The sequence below is a fragment of the Coregonus lavaretus genome (assembly GCF_964263955.1).
Source record: "Coregonus lavaretus genome assembly, chromosome: 22".
NCBI lineage: Eukaryota > Metazoa > Chordata > Actinopteri > Salmoniformes > Salmonidae > Coregonus > Coregonus lavaretus.
The window spans coordinates 19,003,348-19,025,512 of NC_140009.1; the positions used below are offsets into that span (position 1 = coordinate 19,003,348).

At 44.1% G+C, this 22,165-nt stretch overlaps 1 protein-coding gene across 1 annotated transcript in view; it reads right to left on the reverse strand.

Annotated features, from left to right (window-relative positions):
• sema3bl (sema domain, immunoglobulin domain (Ig), short basic domain, secreted, (semaphorin) 3bl) overlaps nt 1-21,369 on the reverse strand; it is a 60,196-nt gene extending 38,827 nt beyond the window's left edge. The window contains exon 1 of the mRNA XM_084186799.1: nt 20,941-21,369. Coding sequence (XP_084042925.1) covers nt 20,941-21,046 — 106 coding nt within the window. The 5' untranslated portion in view covers nt 21,047-21,369. The remainder of the gene's footprint in view (nt 1-20,940) is intronic.
• Between the last annotated feature and the right edge of the window lie 796 nt (nt 21,370-22,165).

Genomic DNA, 22,165 nt, shown 5'->3' on the forward strand with positions numbered 1-22,165 from the left:
TTTACCAAATAGAGCTATCTTCTGTATACCACCTCTACCTTGTCACAACACAACTGATTGGCTCAAATGCATTAAGAAGGAAATAAATTCCACAAATTAACTTTTAACAAGGCACACCTGTTAATTGAAATGCATTCCAGCTGGTTGAGAGAATACCAAGAGTGTGCAACGCTGTCATCAAGGCAAAGGGTGGCTACTTTGAATAATCTCAAATCTCAAATATATTTTGATTTGTTTAACACTTTTTTGGTTACTACATGATTCCATATGTGTTATTTCATAGTTTTGATGTCTCCACTATTATTCTACAATGTAGAAAATAGTCAAAATAAAGAAAAACAGCAGACCTGGAGGAGCCTACCTGTAAATATATTTAGGGGTTCAGTGTTTTCCACTGGTCTGTAGGAGCTGAGGTTTCAGTGTGGAGTGAGTGTTGAAGCCCGAGACAGCCGACTATGAGGTAGAGATCTGTTGCTCTGCTCTCACCTCTGTGTTTTGACAGAGAGGAGTATAGGAGACCTGTCAGTGATGCAGCTCCTACTCCATTCCTTAAGCCACTATCTCCTCTCCCTGTTCCCAATCCACCCAAACTGAAGATACAGTACACATAAAACACACACATGCAAACACACACATACACATACATACATACACACACACACACACACACACACACACACACACACACACACACACACACACACACACACACACACACACACACACACACACACACACACACACACACACACACACAGAAAGGTGGTGGAGGCAAGCTAATACTTAACAGATTTCAGCTCATCTGTAGCTTGTTAGCACTGTAACAGCCTGACGCCTCGTCTCTGAAAACTGTCACACTTCACACACCACACACTTCTCCTTTTTTTCTCCTTCCCTCTATCCATCTTCATCTCAATTCTCTCTCTTTTTACCTCTTTAAAAATCTCACCGACAGTAAAACATCTGCCAAATAATTTAGAACCCTATACTTACCAACAAAATAACCCCAAATGTAAAGAACAACATTGTACATACGGAGATAAATATGACACATTTACATGATCGCAATGCTCCAAAATAACAACATCCTTGCAAAATTTGTTGTCAATGTGTCAAATCTTGATTATCACAGCAAAACTCTCTGCCTTAAACTCATCAAAACTAAAACTAACTACGCTCCTACATACAGCTTTTAACCAATATCCACTATCCTCTCATTGCAGTGTCCCACAGACACAAATAAACAGAGAGAAAGAGGGGTCACTCTCTGTGGGTTTGTGGCTTGGGAACCAAACACAGCGGCTGGAGGCTGGAGAGAGAGGAGGGGGTCAGGGAAGGTGGGAGTCTATCAAGGGTTCTTCCCCTATCTCTCCTCCTCCTCTCCCTCCTCTCCAGTCTTCCTGTTTGTTTGTGGATGGGGTGCCAGTGGATTAAGAGTGTAAACATCTGGTCTGAGCCCTTCATCTGGTCGCACTATACTGGCACCCCATAGGCTAATGCCCCGTAATAGTGTGTGTGTGTGTGTGTGCGTGCATGTGTGTGTTCGCCTCCCTGTCTGGATGGTCCTCAGAGCTGACACCTGAGCCCAGGGATAATATTGACTCAACAGAACACTATAAGACAGCCGGACCAAGGAAAACCCAGACTAACCCAGACTATCCAAATGCTAACCCAATACTAACCCAGAGTGTCCCAGGTTAGGGTCTGTCTGAGTGCTAACCACAACATCATTGACCCAGACGAGAGAGAGGCTGGTGAAATGTAGGCTGTGTGTGAGGGAGTGCTCAAGGCTCTTGTATCTGACTGTATCATCTTTAAGGTACAAATTGAGCCCCAAGTCAAGCAGTGTTAGTAGATAGTGTGTTAAGGGCTGGCTGGAGGAGTGTTATTCTGAGCTCAGGGTGAGGGATGAGGGGGTGATGGGTGAGGGGCAGAGGAGGGGGGCACATCTGAGGCCCATTAGACCCCCATGGCCACACCACACATACCAGACTTTGGGCATGGTGAAACAGTCACATCCCTTCACTCTCTCTCTCTTCCTTCCTTCACTCGTTCTATATGGAACAGTTCCATCCCTTCACTCTCTCTCTCTTCCCTCCTTCACTCGTTCTATATGGAACAGTCCCATCCCTTCACTCTCTCTCTCTTCCCTCCTTCACTCGTTCTATATGGAACAGTTCCATCCATTCACTCTCTCTCTCTTCCCTCCTTCACTCATTCTATATGGAACAGTTCCATCCCTTCTCTCTCCTTGTCTCTATCTCATGCCTCTCATCGCTACATCTCTAATCCACCTCTCTCCCTCCATCTGACAGGTTCACACACACTGTAAAATAAAAAGATTGTAAGGCAACCAGCTGCAACAGGATTGTAAGCTTGCTCAACATTTGGGCATATAGTAGCTGAACCAACATACATTCTGAAGTTGAATTGTACGTTCACTCAACTTTGAATTTTAGGTTGAGTGAACATACAACTCAACTTGAGAATGTATTCTACCTTATTTGCATATTTCTCAGAGGCCATGCCAAGACTGATTATTGAGCTAACCTAAATAAAATTAACTGGAACAGCCATCTCACTATCGGGTGCAATAAGACCAATAACTAACAGATTTGATTAGTTTAGAAAAATGTATGTTATTTATGGTTGTGTGGCATAAGTTTAATCAACCAATCAAAGTACCTGCAAAAACACAAGTATTAAAACAAACAATTCTGAAAATTCAACCTGCAAGAGAGGATCATGAGAAATATGATAATGATGGGTGTAGTTTTGAGAGGTTTTGAGCAAACATGAATTTGTAATTTTACTCAACAAGCTTGTTCAAATTCAGCTCACTTCATGCAGAGTTTGTTGAGTAAACAAACTTCAACACATTAGCTCAAATTCTTGCCCTTTTGAAGTAAACTCAACTCACAGAAGAACGCTTATTAAGTAATTGGTTAAATTGGCTTTTTTATAGTGCACACACACACACACACACACACACACACATACACACACACACTCACACACACAGACACACACACACTCACTAAACGTATTACACTACTAAAAGACTTCCCAGACCAATGTTTTTTTTATTTTAGCACTGCTGCATATTATTGCTGTGTGCCAAGAATGCCAGGAATCTGGGTCTACACACAAATCAACCCTCCCACCTCCTCCTCCATCTCTTCCACACTGTCCGGACTACCCACCCCCTCCTCTCTGCCTGGACCCACAGGGGACCCACTTGGCAGGGCTGCAACCATTCTCTGTGTCCACCTGCCCCACCACAGATGCCCGTGACACAGGAAAGCCCTGTATTTCCTGCCCACGTGTCCTCTACCATCTCCGGGCCTGTCATATATAACTGTCCGCAGAATCATACACACACAGGTAAGCAAACATGCACACACACACAGACACACACACACACAGACACACACACACACACACAGACACACACACACACACAGACACACACACACACACACAGACACACACACACACACAGACACACACACACACACACACACACACACACACACACAGACACACACAGACACACACACACACACACACAGACACACACACAGACACAGACACAGACACACACACACACACACACACAGACACACACACACAGACACACACACACACACACACACACACACACACACACACACACACACACACACACAGACACACAGACACACACAGACACACACAGACACACACACACACAGACACACACACACACAGACACACACACACAAACACAGACACACACACACACACAGACACGCACACACACACACAGACACACACACACACAGACACACTCACACACAGACACACACACACGAAAACAACAATTTCACGAGGAAAAACATGTGCTATATATCATCCCTAGAACTGTTCTTTACTAATACAGTTTTTTTACAATCACTTTGGCACTAATTTCAGAACCTTGACGTAATTCTTCAAAACTCTAGACACAAAACTCAAAACGGTCATCACTTGTAACACAGGCTGTCCAATGTTCAAAACATTGCATTGTGCATTCATATCTTTACAGTTTTTTACAATCACTTTGACACTAATTTCAGAGCCTTGACGTCATTTTTCAAAACTCTAGACACAAAACTCAAAACGGTCATCACCTGTAACACAGGCTGTCCAATGTTCAAAACATTGCATTGTGCATTCATATCTTTAAAGAAATATTGCACTTGCACAATCATTGGTTCAAAAAACAAATGTATTGTGAAATACCAATGAAACGTTAATTTAGATCACCCACACACAAGCTACCGATAGTTTCACTGTGTCATTGTTCGTACAATCATTAAATATTGTAGTACAAAATAGGTGATACATGTTTCATTATGGTACTACATGTAAATACATCCCTGTAAAAGTACTGCTGTAGTAGAGAGAATACTACAGACACAGTGGAATCATTGAACAAAATCTGAAATATGTTGATGAAAAACGATACAGTACTGTAAACATCAAATGCAGTGTTCCTAAACTTGCTTGCTTGTACTGTAAAAAGCAAAACATAGGAGTGATTACTGTACTTCTACATTTTCATCAACTCTGTCTTGTGCATTTGGCCACAGGTTCTCATCTACATCACAATGGATGTTTTAATTAGCCAAACATCTTGGAAAAAACCTTCGGCCACGGCGAATCCAGGCCTGACACTGGTCTGCCGTGATGTCATTGCATGTGTCATCCATGGCCTGGAGAAAAGTGACTTGTTCATGAGGGTGCCTGTCATAAACCTTCCATCTCCATGTGGAGAAAAATTCCTCAATCGGGTTAAGGAAAGGAGAGTATGGGGGTAAATACAGGGTGGTAAATTGTGCATGGGCCTGAAACCATGCTTGCTCGGATTTCATTGGACACTCTTTGCTGTTGCTGCCGCTGTCTTGGTCCGTGGCCTTGTCCTCTACCACGTTCCGCCACACCTCTCAAACGAGGCCCACGACCACCTCTCAGAAGGGGTGCTTGTCCCCTGCCATTCCTTTGACCAACACGTCTTCCTCGTCTTCCTCGTCTTCCTCCCACCACTGCTTGACCTCTATTGTAACCTGGATCACCTGCCGGCTCCATGTTACAGTACGTGTCGCTATGTTGTTGCAAGTGGATCCCAATCAATTCTTTATATACTCGTTCCATAATGTGAACTCAATCATCAGTAACGAGTTGGCAGAATTGGACAAGCAATTACAAGGGCCTGCATCCATACAGTGCAGTACTGTCAATACTGTAAATAGTCTGAAAAGGTGGTACATGGGACCATAGAAACGGTGTCTGATAAAGAATGAAGATGAAATATTACATCCATAGATAATGTAGTCTAATTGGTTCATGCTCCACGCTAATTGGTGACAATGAATCTTGTTATCTTAAAACTTTCATGATCTAAACATGGAATATTGTTTGTCTGTTTCCATACAACTATGCATTAAGAGTAATGCAACAGTTACTTATCATTTTGAGCAGTTGTATCAATTGATAGTTGGATAATTGTAATGAAATGAATAGACACTCATCTGAAATGTAATGTGTGAATTGCCTTTTGAAATAGTAGTAGTTTGATGTTAAGTTGTGTCATGTTGAACAGGTTATTTTTGTTAAATGAACAAATGATCTTAGTTTTATGTGTATTGTATCCAAGCAATTGAAAAAAGTGTTAGAGTTTTGAAAAATGTGCATTTTGATCATTGGTTGTGAGTTTTGTGTCTAGAGTTGTGAAAAATGACGTCAAGGTTCTGAAAATAGTGCCAAAGTGATTGTAAAAAACTGTAAAGAAATCTTGCACTTGCACAATCATTGGTTCAAAAAACAAATTTATTGTGAAATACCAATTAAACGTTAATTTAGATCACCCACACACAAGCAACCGATAGTTTCACTGTGTCATTGTTCGTACAATCATTAAATATTGTAGTACAAAATAGGTGATACATGTTTCATTATGGTACTACATGTAAATACATCCCTGTAAAAGTACTGCTGTAGTAGAGAGAATACTACAGACACAGTGGAATCATTGAACAAAATCTGAAATATGTTGATGAAAAACGATACAGTACTGTAAAACATCAAATGCAGTGTTCCTCAACTTGCTTGCTTGTACTGTAAAAAGCAAAACATAGGAGTGATTACTGTACTTCTACATTTTCATCAACTCTGTCTTGTGGATTTGGCCACAGGTTCTCATCTACATCACAATGGATGTTTTCATTAGCCAAACATCTTGGAAAAAACCTTCGGGCATGGCGAATCCAGGCCTGACACTGGTCTGCCGTGATGTCATTGCATGTGTCATCCATGGCCTGGAGAAAAGTGACTTGTTCATTTTTTTTATTTATTTCACCTTTATTTAACCAGGTAAACCAGTTGAGAACAAGTTCTCATTTACAACTGTGACCTGGCCAAGATAAAGCAAAGCAGTGCGATAAAAACAACAACACAGAGTTACATATGGGGTAAAACAAAACAAAGTCAAAAATACAACAGAAATACATATAATATACAGTGTGCAAATTTAGCAAGTTATGGAGGTAAGGCAATAAAATAGGCTATAGTGCAAAATAATTACAATTTAGTATTAACACTGGAATGATGTGCAAGAGATGATGTGCAAATAGAGATACTGGGGTACAAATGAGCAAAATAAATAACAATATAGGGATGAGGTAGTTGGGTGGGCTAATTTCAGATGGGCTGTGTACAGGTGCAGTGATCGGTAAGGTGCTCTGACAACTGATGCTTAAAGTTAGTGAGGGAGATAAGTGTCTCCAGCTTCAGAGATTTTTGCAATTTGTTCCAGTCATTGGCAGCAGAGAACTGGAAGGAATTGCGGCCAAAGGAGGTGTTGGCTTTGGGGATGACCAGTGAGATATACCCGCTGGAGCGCAGACTACGGGTGGGTGTTGCTATGGTGACCAATGAGCTAAGATAAGGCGGGGATTTGCCTAGCAGTGATTTATAGATGGCCTGGAGCCAGTGGGTTTGGCGACGAATATGTAGTGAGGACCAGCCAACAAGAGCGTACAGGTCACAGTGGTGGGTATTATATGGGGCTTTGGAGACAAAACGGATGGCACTGTGATAGACAACATCCAATTTGCTGAGTAGAGTGTTGGAGGCTATTTTGTAAATGACATCGCCGAAGTCAAGGATCGGTAGGATAGTCAGTTTTACGAGGGCATGTTTGGCAGCATGAGTGAAGGAGGCTTTGTTGCGAAATAGGAAACCGATTCTAGATTTAACTTTGGATTGGAGATTCTTAATGTGAGTCTGGAAGGAGAGTTTACAGTCTAACCAGACACCTAGATATTTGTAGTTGTCCACATACTCTAGGTCAGACCCGTCTAGAGTAGTGATTCTAGTCGGGTGGGCGGGTGCAAGCAGCGTTCGGTTGAAGAGCATGCATTTAGTTTTACTAGTGTTTAAGAGCAGTTGGAGGCTACTGAAGGAGTGTTGTATGGAATTGAAGCTCGTTTGGAGGTTTGTTAACACAGTGTCCAATGAAGGGCCAGATGTATACAAAATGGTGTCGTCTGCGTAGAGGTGGATCTGAGAGTCACCAGCAGCAAGAGCGACGTCATTGATATACACAGAGAAAAGAGTTGGCCCAAGAATTGAACCCTGTGGCACCCCCATAGAGACTGCCATAGGTCCAGACAACAGGCCTTCCGATTTGACACATTGAACTCTATCTGAGAAGTAGTTGGTGAACCAGGCGAGGCAGTCATTTGAGAAACCAAGGCTATTTAGTCTGCCAATAAGAATGCGGTGGTTGACAGAGTCGAAAGCCTTGGCCAGGTCAATGAAAACGGCTGCACAGTACTGTCTATTATCGATCGCGGTTATAATATCGTTTAGGACCTTGAGCGTGGCTGAAGTGCACCCATGACCAGCTCGGAAACCGGATTGCATAGCGGAGAAGGTACGGTGGGATTCGAAATGGTCGGTGATCTGTTTGTTGACTTGGCTTTCAAAAACTTTTGAAAGGCAGGGCAGGATGGATATGGGTCTGTAACAGTTTGGATCTAGAGTGTCACCCCCTTTGAAGAGGGGGATGACCGCGGCAGCTTTCCAATCTCTGGGGATCTCAGACGTTACGAAAGAGAGGTTGAACAGGCTAGTAATAGGGGTTGCGACAATTTCGGCGGCTAGTTTTAGAAAGAAAGGGTCCAGATTGTCTAGCCCAGATGATTTGTAGGGGTCCAGATTTTGCAGCTCTTTCAGAACATCAGCTGTCTGGATTTGTGTGAAGGAGAAGCGGGGGGGGCATGGGCAAGTTGCAGCGGAGGGTGCAGAGCTGGTGGCCGGGGTAGTGGTAGCCAGGTGGAAAGCATGGCCAGCCGTAGCAAAATGCTTGTTGAAATTCTCGATTATTGTAGATTTATCGGTGGTGATAGTGTTTCCTAGCCTCAGTGCAGTGGGCAGCTGGGAGGAAGTGCTCTTATTTTCCATGGACTTTACAGTGTCCCAAAACGTTTTGGAGTTAGTGCTACAGGATGCAAATTTCTGTTTGAAAAAGTTAGCCTTTGCTTTCCTAACTGCTTGTGTATATTGGTTCCTAACTTCCCTGAAAAGTGATCCAAAAGTTGCATATCGCATGAGGGCGCCTATCATAAACCTTCCATCTCCATGTGGAGAAAAATTCCTCAATCGGGTTAAGGAAAGGAGAGTATGGGGGTAAATACAGGGTGGTAAATTGTGCATGGGCCTGAAACCATGCTTGCTCGGATTTCATTGGACACTCTTTGCTGTTGCTGCCGCTGTGTTGGTCCGTGGCCTTGTCCTCTACCACGTTCCCCCACACCTCTCAAACGAGGCCCACGACCACCTCTCAGAAGGGGTGCTTGTCCCCTGCCATTCCTTTGACCAACACGTCTTCCTCGTCTTCCTCCCACCACTGCTTGACCTCTATTGTGACCTGGATCACCTGCCGGCTCCATGTTACAGTACGTATCGCTATATTGTTGCAAGTGGATCCCAATCAATTCTTTATATACTCGTTCCATAATGTGAACTCAATCATCAGTAACAAGTTGGCAGAATTGGACAAGCAATTACAAGGGCCTTCATCCATACAGTGCAGTACTGTCAATACTGTAAATAGTCTGAAAAGGTGGTACATGGGACCATAGAAACGGTGTCTGATAAAGAATGATGATGAAATATTACATCCATAGATAATGTAGTCTAATTGGTTCATGCTCCACGCTAATTGGTGACAATGAATCTCGTTATCTTGAAACTTTCATGATCTAAACATGGAATATTGTTTGTCTGTTTCCATACAACTATGCATTAAGAGTAATGCAACAGTTACTTATCATTTTGAGCAGTTGTATCAATTGATAGTTGGATAATTGTAATGAAATGAATAGACACTCATCTGAAATGTAATGTGTGAATTGCCTTTTGAAATAGTAGTACTTTGATGTTAAGTTGTGTCATATTGAACAGGTGATTTTTGTTAAATGAACAAATGATCTTAGTTTTATGTGTATTGTATGCAAGCAATTGAAAAAAAGTGTTAGAGTTTTGAAAAATGTGCATTTTGATCATTGGTTGTGAGTTTTGTTTCTGAAATTAGTGCCAAAGTGATTGTAAAAAACTGTAAGATAATATATACAGGGAAGATCTCAATTGCATACTCCTTACGTCCTCTCTCTTCGTCTCCTTCTCAAAACCTATTGGATGAGAATGCCAGAGGTCCCTCCCCTCTGACCTTCTTCTCCAATGGGTTTTGAGAAGGAGGCGAGGAGAAAGGAGTGAGGACGCAAGGAGTATGCAATTGAGATTCTTCCACAGTGTATGGAGACTGTGAATCTGTCTGGGGTCTATAAGGGCTACATGAGTCTATGGGACAGAAGTCAGGTGTTTGTCTTGGCTGGTGATACAATACTCTGGGTTGCTGCTCACTGGTGGGGACCTGGTCTTCTGTGGTCCCCTCTATGGCAGTGAAACTCTACATTTACATTTACATTTACGTCATTTAGCAGACGCTCTTATCCAGAGCGACTTACACTCTACACTGCGTATGTGTGAGTGCGTGCCTATGTGTCTGTTTGAGAGAGAGAGTAATGTATATAGACACATTGACTGTGTGTTGGTCCTCAACTCCTAAGTAATGTATATAGACACATTGACCGTGTGTTGGTCCTCAACTCCTAAGCTCGTTTTTTTGCTTCTTAAAAACACATTCTAGTCATTCTATGTCTATGACCTCACATAGTGTTGTTTGACCTCTGTTGTAAAGGTCCTCAGTTGAGACAGAAGTTGGCCCTGTGGATTCTGAGGTAGAGCTGTAGTACATTCTTCACACCACTGCCAGGGCTCTGTTAGAAGGGATCCAATGGACACTGACACACACGTGGACATACACACACACTGGAACATCTCTCTTATCAGTCGTCTCAAAACGCTTATCTGAGCAGGGTCACACAATCCCCCCATAGAGCCAACCAGAAAAGGGGGGAGAGGGCGAGACGGGAGGAGAGGGTGACCTCAGCACCCCAGACCTCAATCAACCCCCTTGTCAGAAGGATAGCCAACTCACTGTAAACCTCACCAATGACTTTCACAGTGGAGTGAGGTTTCACCCAAAACCCAGTCCAAACCCTGCTGGCTCACACACAGTGCTCATAAAACACCCTAAACCTGGCGTTATGGGGGAATTAGGGCTGAAGTGTGAACGGCTGGTATGGAGGGCCGTGAAATGGGACTGGCATGTGATGAAATGTCCCAATAAAGTGGCCCATCGTCTATCAAACGTTCTAGTGCTTCCCAACAAGGTGGGTCAGAACCAGGCCACTTCTGGAGGGTCTAGTAAGTCCAGTAAGTCCAGTAAGTCCTGCCAGACCCTGCTGAGAAGGTCTCCCTCCTCCTCTCTCTCTGTAATGAAGAAATTACCCTCGTAAACACTAGTAGGCATGCAGTCTCCCTAGCCTGGCCCCTGTGCCAGCTGACTCTCCCTACCAGTGGCAGGCAGCATCCCATGTTGAGACACTCTCTTAATTAACATACACTCACACACACACACACAAACACACAAACACACACACACGCCTGTATGGAGCATTGGCATTGTTCACAGCGACGCACATCACTGTGGGTTCCCATCACCCCACGCTTTCTCCTGCTCACCTTTCACTGGCCCACAGCCAGACAACACTGGATCTCTAGTGCAATGACATGGGTAGACACATGTATATACACACACATTACACTAAATTACTAACATACACACACACACACACACACACACACACACACACACACACACACAGGTCCACACTGGTACAGGTCCCCCTTGCATTTAGACATTCCGGTCAATATTACAAACCCCCCAACCTCCCTCCAGCTCCCCAGCCCCCCAGTACCCGAGCCACATGGGACCCCCAGGACCACGGCCCTGCAGCCCCAGTTGAAACTGTAGTCCCGCTCACTAACTCTCTCACCGGGCCAATTAGCCACCGACAGGCAGCAAGGGCCAACCCCACCAGCAGTCAGAAAATATACAAAGCCCACTCACTCCTCATAGAGTAGCTATGAAAGCAGGGATTGCTGTAGGTACAGCTTTTCAAACCCTATAGCAAATACTCCTCCCTCCTCCTCTACCTCTAGACCAATTTTTCTCTTATTTTCTCCCTCCTTCTTTCTTTGCCTGTGCTATGGGCCAAGCAGGACGTTTTGCCCTCTCTTTCTCTCCAACAGTGGCGGCTCCTGAAAAAATTCTCAGGAGGGGCAATTTTTCTGATGATTTAGGTGACCTACACACATTTTAAAAAAGATATGTCCAGCAACAACATGAAGACAGGGGCAGCATATAAGTCAATACCAGAAGCATTTATTGACTGATCTGGGGAGATGGATTCCAGTTTCTGTGACAGATTATAAATAATCTCTGATGCCTTTGTTATATTAGCTTTTGGTTGAATGTACTGTCGTAGTAAATATATAATGTTATAGCTTGGTCTGACTAAAATCTTGTGCATGACCCATTTTGTGTTGGGCGTTTGTTTTCAATCAATTCTGTTCCTATCCTATAACAATGGACAAAAGAGTCCTATCTTGTCAGCCTTGTCAGCAGGTGGCCAAGGACAACACCCACGCCATAGGTCTCTCAGTTCTTCCAACTCACGAGTTCTTGCTCTGAGGACACACACACACACACACACACACATCATCACTGATAACACACACACACACACACATCATCACTGTTAAACACACACACACACACACACACACACAAAAATCCCCTCTCTTTAGGCTGAACATTTGAAGACAGAGAACCCGACTCAGAGCCAATGCAACAGTGGAGGGGACCTCGCCCAACTCATCAGGACCAATCAGAAGATCAGAACTACTAGATTCAACCTACAATCATTTATTGTATAAAATGTCTGCACACAATGTTTTCGGGGCTCTCTTCAGATAGCTCCCTAAGAGTTTGACAAACGAGTCCGTGCACGCGATTCCAGATATCTTTACCTCTGAATAAACTGCCTTTATTATACCATATCCACCCTGTCCAAAGTCTCTACTTGGTCTCAGTTCTCCAGTAAACTTGTGATTATCAACAGTACACAACGGTAACAAACAATTGGGGGAACTCACGGGGCAGATAGTAAGGTCGCAGTGACACAGAAAGCAGTTCAATGTCGGGGGTACAGAGTCGCTCTCTTACCAGGATCGCGGTCCGCTCTGACCAGGGTGAAGCCGGCCGGCTCCACTTCTCTGTCCGGGACTCTGTCATCCAGCCAAGTCTCCCAGCTGTATTGGATTCTGCTGCCAGCAGCGTTTTCATTATTTAGTCCGTTCGTAGCGGGTATGTACACGATCAACAAGATCAGTCCAAAACCCACCACTGGAAATCCATGGTTGGCAGAATGTTTGTAAACTAAGTGTACAAATTAAAAACATAAAATAACGCCACTAAGTGTACAAATTAAAAACATAAGATAACGCCACACTGCAGGTCGCAACAGAGACGCTGCTAGCCGCTATTTTCTTAGTTACGTTCATGGTTACGTCACGTATGACGAAAGCGCGTAAGTGCAAGCCCTAAGACGCCCATAGAGATTGTATTGAAAGCTTTGAAATTTGAAAAAAATAGATTTTACATGACAGGCTATGAGAGACTTCTGGGCGATTTTCAACCTGACTGAAATCGCCCCAAAAACGGGCGGGGCCATTTGAAGCACGACTTTAGCCTGATTTGACATTTAGTGGCAGTCAGATCAGATTAGAACACTGATAACTACTGTTGCCGTGATATAATTGATTAGAAAAAAAATCCCTTCCTTTTCCCGTTTGGCAGTGCGTCGCCCATATCGCCCTATTGAACAGGCCGTCCCTGCTCTCCAATGAAATATGCAGAGGTCTGAGCTGTTTACCCAAACCTTAAGGTGGGAGAGCCATTTATGAAGAAACCGAGAGCCGACATCAAATCCTTGGCATCCAACATCTTTAAAGAGTGACTGCCCCTAAAAAGCAACTAATCCTTTTGAAAAAGGCCTACGTGGCGTCGATATGAGTCAGAAACATTGACTACAAAGTGTAAATAGGATAATTTTGGTCATAAAGTCAGTCTCATCTAAAACAGAGTTTGGAACATCAGTGATGTCAAGAAATCATACCCCCTTTTGCCCAGCTCCACGTGCAAATCGCCCCTCCTCCCACTTTGCTTCTCTTCATTGAGAGGACTCGATTAATCTGGCCCTGGCGCCCGGGTAGGCGTGTTTTGCTTGCATTCGTTTTGGAACCGGGCTGCCTCCGGGGCGTGAACATGGTGCCCCGTTCAAAGCCCACGGCGAAGTCGGCTCAAAACAAATGTGACGTAATTAACATGTGGAGTAAGAAGTAGGATTCTCTGTTTCCACATGCAAAAGTGATTGCTTTTGATAAAAACACATTATCTGCCTTCCCAATGAAAACTATTTTGAAAATTCTAACATATATTTGATGGAAAAGAGAGGTTGTATGTTTATTGTGTATTGTGTACTGCTGGTCATGTAACGTTATCATTTGATAGTAGCGAGGCAGGCTAGCTAGCTAGCTACAGGTTACAAGTCGGATTTGCAAGTTAGTTCGTAGCTCATGCAAGTATATTCTGTATTGTCTAGGGCAAAACTAAATAATAGATGCAGCTATGATGGTAGCTATCTCATGTCTGAGTCTGACTAATACAGTGAACTAGGAACAACAAACCATAATGGCGCCTCCAGCCTGAATCTAATCCAATCTGGAGCTACAGTCAGTCTACATCTGTAAAGCATAGAATTAGGGGTTTCCACTAGTTACCACAGCCACAACGTCAGAAATACAAAAAATGTTTTAAGATTAGGGTTAGGCATAAGGTTAGCAGTGTGGTTAAGGGTTAAGGTTAGGGGACAGTAACATTAGCAGTCTCTAAAAAAAATACTTTAAGGAAAATGTTTTTTATGTTTAGCTCACATAATTTCATGAAAAAGTTCACATTAAGGTGTCTGTAATAGAATATACGTGTCAAAAACGAATGTAGACATTAATAAATGCTTTTCTATAGCTTCCAAACTATTTTTTACAATTGAGGAGTACCAAGATAGCTGCATGATGGCTTCAATACAGCGCCCCCTGTCAGTCATCCAGGGTTTATACACATCACTGATTTATACTCACATACAGTATAAAAACACACACACACACAAAATCAAATATACAGATGACACACAGAGACGTATGCTGTAATGTATAGTGTGTATATAGATAAGCAGACTTGCACAGACACTGTCTCTCTCTCTCTCACACACACACACACACACACACACACACACACACACACACACACACACACACACACACATTGATAGCCCTCCTTTTATCTTCCTTCCATCGCTATTCAACCAACAAAAAATCATATCAAATCAAATTGTATTTGTCACATGCGCCGAATACAACAGGTGAAATGCTTACATACAAGCCCTTAACCAAAAATGCAGTTTTATGAAAAATAAGTGTTAAGTAAAAAATAAATAAGTAAAAAAATTAGTCAAGGTAATTGAGGTAATATGTACATGTAGGTAGAGTTAAAGTGACTATGCATAGATAATAAACAGAGAGTAGCAGCAGTGTAAAAGAGGGGGTGGGGGGGTAACAATGCAATAGTCCGGGTAGCCATGATTAGCTGTTCAGGAGTCTTATGGCTTGGGGGTAGAAGCTGTTAAGAAGCCTTTTGGTTCTAGACTTGGCGCTCCAATACCACTTGCCGTGCAGTAGCAGAGAGAACAATATATGACTAGGGTGGCTGGAGTCTTTGACAATTTTTAGGGCCTTCCTCTGACACCGCCTGGTATAGAGGTCCTGGATGGCAGGAAGCTTGGCCCCAGTGATGTACTGGGTCGTACGCACTACCCTCTGTAGTGCCTTATGGTCGGAGGCCGAGCAGTTGCCATACCAGGCAGTGATGCAACCAGTCAGGATGCTCTCGATGGTGCAGCTGTATAACTTTTTGAGGATCTGAGGACCCATGCCAAATCTTTTCAGTCTCCTGAGGGGGAATAGGCTTTGTCGTGCCCCCTTCACGACTGTCTTGGTGTGTTTGGACCATGATAGTTCGTTGGTGATGTGGACACCAAGGAACTTGAAGCTCTCAACCTGCTCCACTACAGCCCCGTCGATGAGAATGGGGGCATGCTTGTCCTCTTTTTCCTGTAGTCCACAATCATCTCCTTTGTCTTGATCAAGTTGAGGGAGAGGTTGTTATCCTGGCACCACACGGCCAGGTCTCTGACCTCCTCCCTATAGGCTGTCTCATCGTTGTCGGTGATCAGGCCTACCACTGTTGTGTCGTCAGCAAACTTAATGATGGTGTTGGAGTCGTGCCTGGCCATGCAGTCATGGGTGAACAGGGAGTACAGGAGGGGACTGAGCATGCACCCCTGAGGGGCCCCCGTGTTGAAGATCAGCGTGGCAGATGTGTTGTTACCTACCCTGTGCATTCATGCATTCATCAATCCCTCTCTTTGCCCTAACATTCCCTTAACACACACACACACTCCTCCTATAGAGCCAGGCCTGTAGAGGCCTGCCACACTGACTCTGCTGTTCTCTATGCTGCTGCTTTAGCTTGTTTAATGCTGCGGCTCAGCTGGACCCTAATGGTTCCCCAGACAATGATTTACAGAGGGGTTAAAGAAACAGACCAAGAGATGAATCTCTCGGACTGTGTGTTTGTGTGTGTGTGTGTGTGTGTGTGTGTGTGTGTGTGTGTGTGTGTGTGTGTGTGTGTGTGTGTGTGTGTGTGTGTGTGTGTGTGTGTGTGTGTGTGTGTGTGTGTGTGTGTGTGTGTGTGTGTGTGTGTGTGTGTGTGTGTGTGTGTGTGTGTGTGTGTGTGTGTGTGTGTGTGTGTGTGTGTGTGTAAGAGAAATGAATCAGATGGACATGACTCCAAACAGAACGGCAAAACGCATGGGAAAGCCCAGAGCTGCCCTTAGTGACTTGGACAGACCAACACAATACAGTAACTGTAGCTTATCAGAACCAAATCTGAACACTGAAAACATCTCAACATCAGATTATTCTCCACTCAACACAGAGCCTTGCCGTCACAGACCGAAAAGCCCAGACCCCGACCAGATGTGACACTATGGGGAGAGGGGCAAGGGAGACGGGGGGAGAGAGGCATGTTGCCAGGCCTTATTACCTAATTAGAGGCATTGCATAGCTCCCAGTGATAGCCACTGCTGGACTGGAGGAAGCTTCAGGCACAATGATGCATTGTTCAGGTCTCTCCTGACGGAGCTCCATCCATGGCTGTGTAATCATTACTTATCAGTCACACTGACATGCCCTGACTTGGACTAGAAGATACTGGGGGTGCTGGGGGGACTAGAGGGGGTCTGGGGTCTGAGGAGAGGTTGCATCTAGGTTGCGTAGAGTTCATAACCCCACCTGCTTTCACTTTGACTTGATGTGGCATTACAAAAACCCTCTGGTTCCACGTCAAATGATCTGTCCTGCCAAGAAATAAGTTCTCCTCAACTTCACTTCATTTTAATTTCCTTTATAGGCATAAAGAAACACACATCAGATTTGCCAAAGTCTGGAGAGTGCCCATAGGTTTCTCAGGCTCTTTCTTTCTCTCTTTCATTTTCCCAGCCTCCCCCTCTCCTCTCTCACACCTCTCATGAGTTCCTCTCCCACTCTCCAGTCCTCTGTCGGTGCTGTGTGATCTGATGGTATTGTCGTCTGGGATCTGTAACTTCAGAGTGCTGCGGCGGAGATGGCAGACATGGTGACGACACGGTGACACTTCAGCAGGGCTCAGACACCAGACACACACGTGTGAGAGCACCACAGAGTGTGATAAGAGCAGAGATGACAGCTGTGAGGTGTCGCGCGTCTGGCAGATAGCTACCTGCTACTGTCACCATCCCTGCATAGCAGCAGCAAGGCAGCCATCTTGTTTTTTGAGATACTGCAACACACAGACATTGTTGATGGACATTCTAGAACAATCCACCGCTCAATGGTAGACAGTCTATATTATAAACTGGGTGGTTCGAGCTCTGAATGCTGATTGGCTGACAGCCGTGGTATATCAGACCGTATACCACAGGTATGATAAAACATATATTTTTACTGCTTTAATTAAATTGGTAACCAGTTTATAATAGCTGTAAGGCACCTCGGGGCCTATGAACAGCCCTTAGCCGTGGTATATTGGCCATATACCACACCCCTTCAGGCTTTATTGCTTAATTAGAACATCTCCTCAGACTTTCTTGAGCTTCTGCTTTCCTAAAGTGATTCCATAATGACCATTTTCACGGACACACACTCTAAACACACTCCTGGAGTTGAGCTGAGGGGCAATACCAGCAGGAGCTAGTCCACCCCAATTATGTCAATCTGTGTCAAACAAGAAAAAGTTTTCACTACGTATTTCACTCTCAGAGCTGTACAGTATGCTGTTAATTGGTGTGATGAGCCAACTGGCTTGGTTTCTGAGACACCTTTTTCTGCCTTCCGTTTATAGATTCTTGCAGAAGCCTGGGAGCGAGAGCGAGAGATTAGAGAGAGAGAGATGGAAACACCCAACATTCCAGCCTCTGGATCTCCAGACAATGACAGATTATTCAGCTACTTCTAAATCCCCCCTCGAACAACATCTGGGAAACACTGTAAAAACAAACTCATTAATTAATTAAAACAAACAGCCTCTCCATCTGCAGTACTCTGTAAACAAATCGAATCCTTTCAAAATTCGTGATGATGTGGAGCCCTGTGTTTATGTGTGTATTTGTGTTTGTGTACATGTGAGCAAGAGAGAGAGGTGTGCGTGTGCGTGTGCGTGTGCGTGTGCGTGTGCGTGTGCGTGTGCGTGTGCGTGTGCGTGTGTGTGTGTGTGTGTGTGTGTGTGTGTGTGTGTGTGTGTGTGTGTGTGTGTGTGCGCTCGCGCGTGACTGTTTGCATCAGTGCGTGGGAGTGTGTCCAGGCTTATTTACCCTGCTGAGGTCTACATATGCCTGATGGGGTGGAGGAGGGGGAGGATGGGGAGAAGGGGAGACAAGATGGGAGGTGAGGAGACAGAGGGCCAGGGGGCTGGGGGTCTCCATCTATAAACACTTACAAGCACACACAGAACAGAACAGACTTGGGGCTACAATGACACCCCCTGAGATCCCTAGTACCCACCTGGCCCCTGGAGCCCCACCCCTGGGGGCCCAGACCCACTTTACGAGCCCACTGCCAGGGGTTCCCCACTTCCCGTCACAAACACTGCCTGCTCCCTCACCAACCATCCATCCAGCCTGACACCCAGACTAATCACACAGAGCAGGAGGCAGGAACACCACCAGGTCCAATACCACCATCAACCAATACCACCATGGGGCGAAGAGGGTGAGAGGGAGGGGAGGGGGGTATGGGGGAGTGAAGGGGGGGAAGGAGTAAAGGGGAGGGTTAGGGGGACCTGAGACTCTAGTCAGAGGGACTGATTGGAGGCTTAACGGACTGATGATTATCTTTGAGAGAAGGAGTAGAGGGGAGGAGGGGCGTAACGGATGGAGGGAAGGAGAGGTAGTGGTGATTCATAGGAAGGGGTGCTGCTTAGTGCCCCATCCTGCTTTACTACTACTCCTACTAATTGATTAAATTAGATAATGACACTTTTTCCTGTTTCTAAATTGCCTCTAAAGCCCCAGGGAAGGACGATGTCTCTGGGCTTTATAGCGGGATCTGAACAGGGGAAACTTACTGAGCACTAAGGTCAAGATGTGAATCAATACCAGCGAAACTTTACAAGTCAGTCAGATGTGCCATTTTTTCAGCAACAGGATAAAGAAAATATGAGCATGATTATTTTCTATTGGAAACAGGTCCAACAGGAGGAAATCCCTTTTGATTTTTATCACTAATAATTGCAGACCCACTTGGACTGGAGAAGGGCCATGTTTGTGAACACTGACCTGGGAATTACAACTCTATGGTCTAGCCAAACCAAGCACATACAGGCAGCCTGAGAGGACAAAGCTACTCAGGGGTACCACACATTCAACGCATGTACGACCATAATCTAACAAAGTTCAAAATGTCTAACCTTGTGAGATTGATTTATCCCACTGTAGCCTATGAGCCGCAGATAAACAGCAGTTGAATGTAAGTGGTTAAACAATAAATTATGAATCCATATATTTCATAGTTGAGTGTGCAAAGACAGCCTAGAGGTTTCCGTCTCGAACAGCGGTGATCGCGCGCTCTATAAAACGTAATTGCTGCGCAGGAATGGAATAAACGTCTCGCGCGCCACGGTGTGCCTGACCACAAGGGGGTGAAAAAACGCAAAAAAGCCCTTCAGGGAGAAAGGTCGGCGATGTATCCACGTTAAAACCAACAAACTAAATGTGGGGCTTCGACTAACCGCTCGCTGCCTACAGTAGCCCACAATCAACCATATTTACACAATCATTTCCCACCTTGACAAGACCCTCCAAGAAGCCTGTGCGTGGGATGTAGGCTATAACACTGAGGAATTAAAATATTTAACTTACCCAAATTATATAAAACATAGTCCTGTGCAATAAAAGTGTGTTGCAAATAATATTGTAGACTATTATAGGCCTATGCTTGCACAATGCAGACAATGGGATAAAGGCAATTAAATATATTGGTGTTCATGAAATTATATTATATATACTATTGAGTTAAATGTAATCGACATATTTTATTGGATAATTAGAAATACAGTATGTTCTAATGTTCAGTTCAAAAGAACATGAGTTCATGTGTAGGCTATTTGAGAACATTGAAAAAAATAAGCAGGCCTAGATTCAAAACAAGACCATATTCTATAGGTCTACTATAGCTACAAATGTAGGTTCTGAGTGTTTTTAAGAAATTCAGAGACCTCTTCAATTCATGCTGTTGCCCACAATTGGGTGTTTGCGCTTTGATGGGGCGCGAATCTCTGCTCTGTGGAGAGCCCTGGCGTCTGTGATGTGTCTTGCCGAACACAGAGACAAACACAAACATACACTAGCCTACATTCTTCAACGTTGAATGCTTACACGGGAGAGGGTAGCCTAATAATGGATTAAAAAAAACAATAGGCTATAATTCACATACACTCCCTGGAAAAAGTAATGAACTTGTTCAAACAATTTTACAGAACATGTTCAAACACCTTTTGCGCACTCTGTCAAAACCTATTTTCAAATCATGACACAGAGTTGAATATGAATAGCCTATTAGACAAATGAATAACTGAATTATTCCCCAGTTCTAAGCCTAGATCAGTCAAAACGTTCCTTCCCATCGGGGTTTAAGACGTTGTAGAAAGACTAAAACATATGAAAATAAAAAATAAATCAATATAGCTGACCAGAAAACATAAATGTGATCAAATGAATGTATTTGAATGTATGTTACCTTTGTATGAAAGTCTGAGTCGTGGTACGTTCATCTTGGTAGCTGAGACAGTTAGAAGTAGAGCAACAAGGATCATCCTCTGGCAGAAATATGATAATTCCTTCATGTTTCCTTGGAAATGTCCTTTTGAATTTCGATAGGTCTTTGAGTTTGGGAGGTTTTGCAATTCACCTCTGTAACAAACTAATATTTATATTCAAAATTATTATAGCACTGTATTTGCATAAGTTATAAAACTGTTTGTCATAAACGTGAAGGACTCAGTCACTCCTGTATCTAGACTCCGTGCATAATTGTCTCAGATATTAGTTTGTTCCCGGTCCACCACTCTCTCTGTGCCGGGCTTGACAGCGTGGATTTGTTTTTCCCTCTGAACAGACTTCGCTCCAAACCCGAACTTTTTTTTCACTCACAGATGTCCAAAGGAGTGCGTTTTTAGACAGGGCTTGGGATATACACACCCCGCCTTTCTTGGAGGAGCAAGAGAGCAGACTAGCAGCCAGCCAAAGGAAGCGTTCCAAGCGACCCGCCTCTCGCCAGACACGCTCTCAACGAAAATGTTCCTCGGAGAGCCCACTTTACGCACTAGGTGATAAATAAGTGTGTTACATTATTTTCGACGTCGAGGGGCTGTAATTGAGTAAAGCTCAAAACCTATTTCAACCTGACATGGAGTGAAACGAATAGATTCTCTTGGTCTGTGCGCAATAATAATGTGGCATCACTGTGTTTGTCTGCACCATGGGCGTCTGTGCGCGACTTGCGTTAACCCCTTGAGAGCTATTGTAACGTGTGCAGTGCTTTAATTAAGTTGGGGGTACTCCTCCACTCTCCAAATGAGCAGGGGTCTCAGAGGGGTTATGGCTAGGCATTCAAGGTGTCCGGGAAATGGCAATCCACTGCCTTTTGTGACACTTGTTTCTACCAGGAAAGGGGTTCCCTCTTCCCTTCTCTTGTACTTGAGGAATTCAATGGCAGTGGTAGTAGCATTTGCAACTTGATTAAGAGATCAATGCAAAATTGAACTGTTCGTGTCCCAATTACCTAAACCTAAGCAATGCATTCCAGTGATGGCTCGCCATAGCAACACCTAATTGGAGTGGACCAAAGGAACTTCCTCTTAACTATAAGGGATCCTAGAGCTTTGCAGCCTTGCATGTATTCAACACCCAAGTTCAGGGAAAAATAGTGTATGGTTGAATAGGGAATGTATAGGAATGTTTGA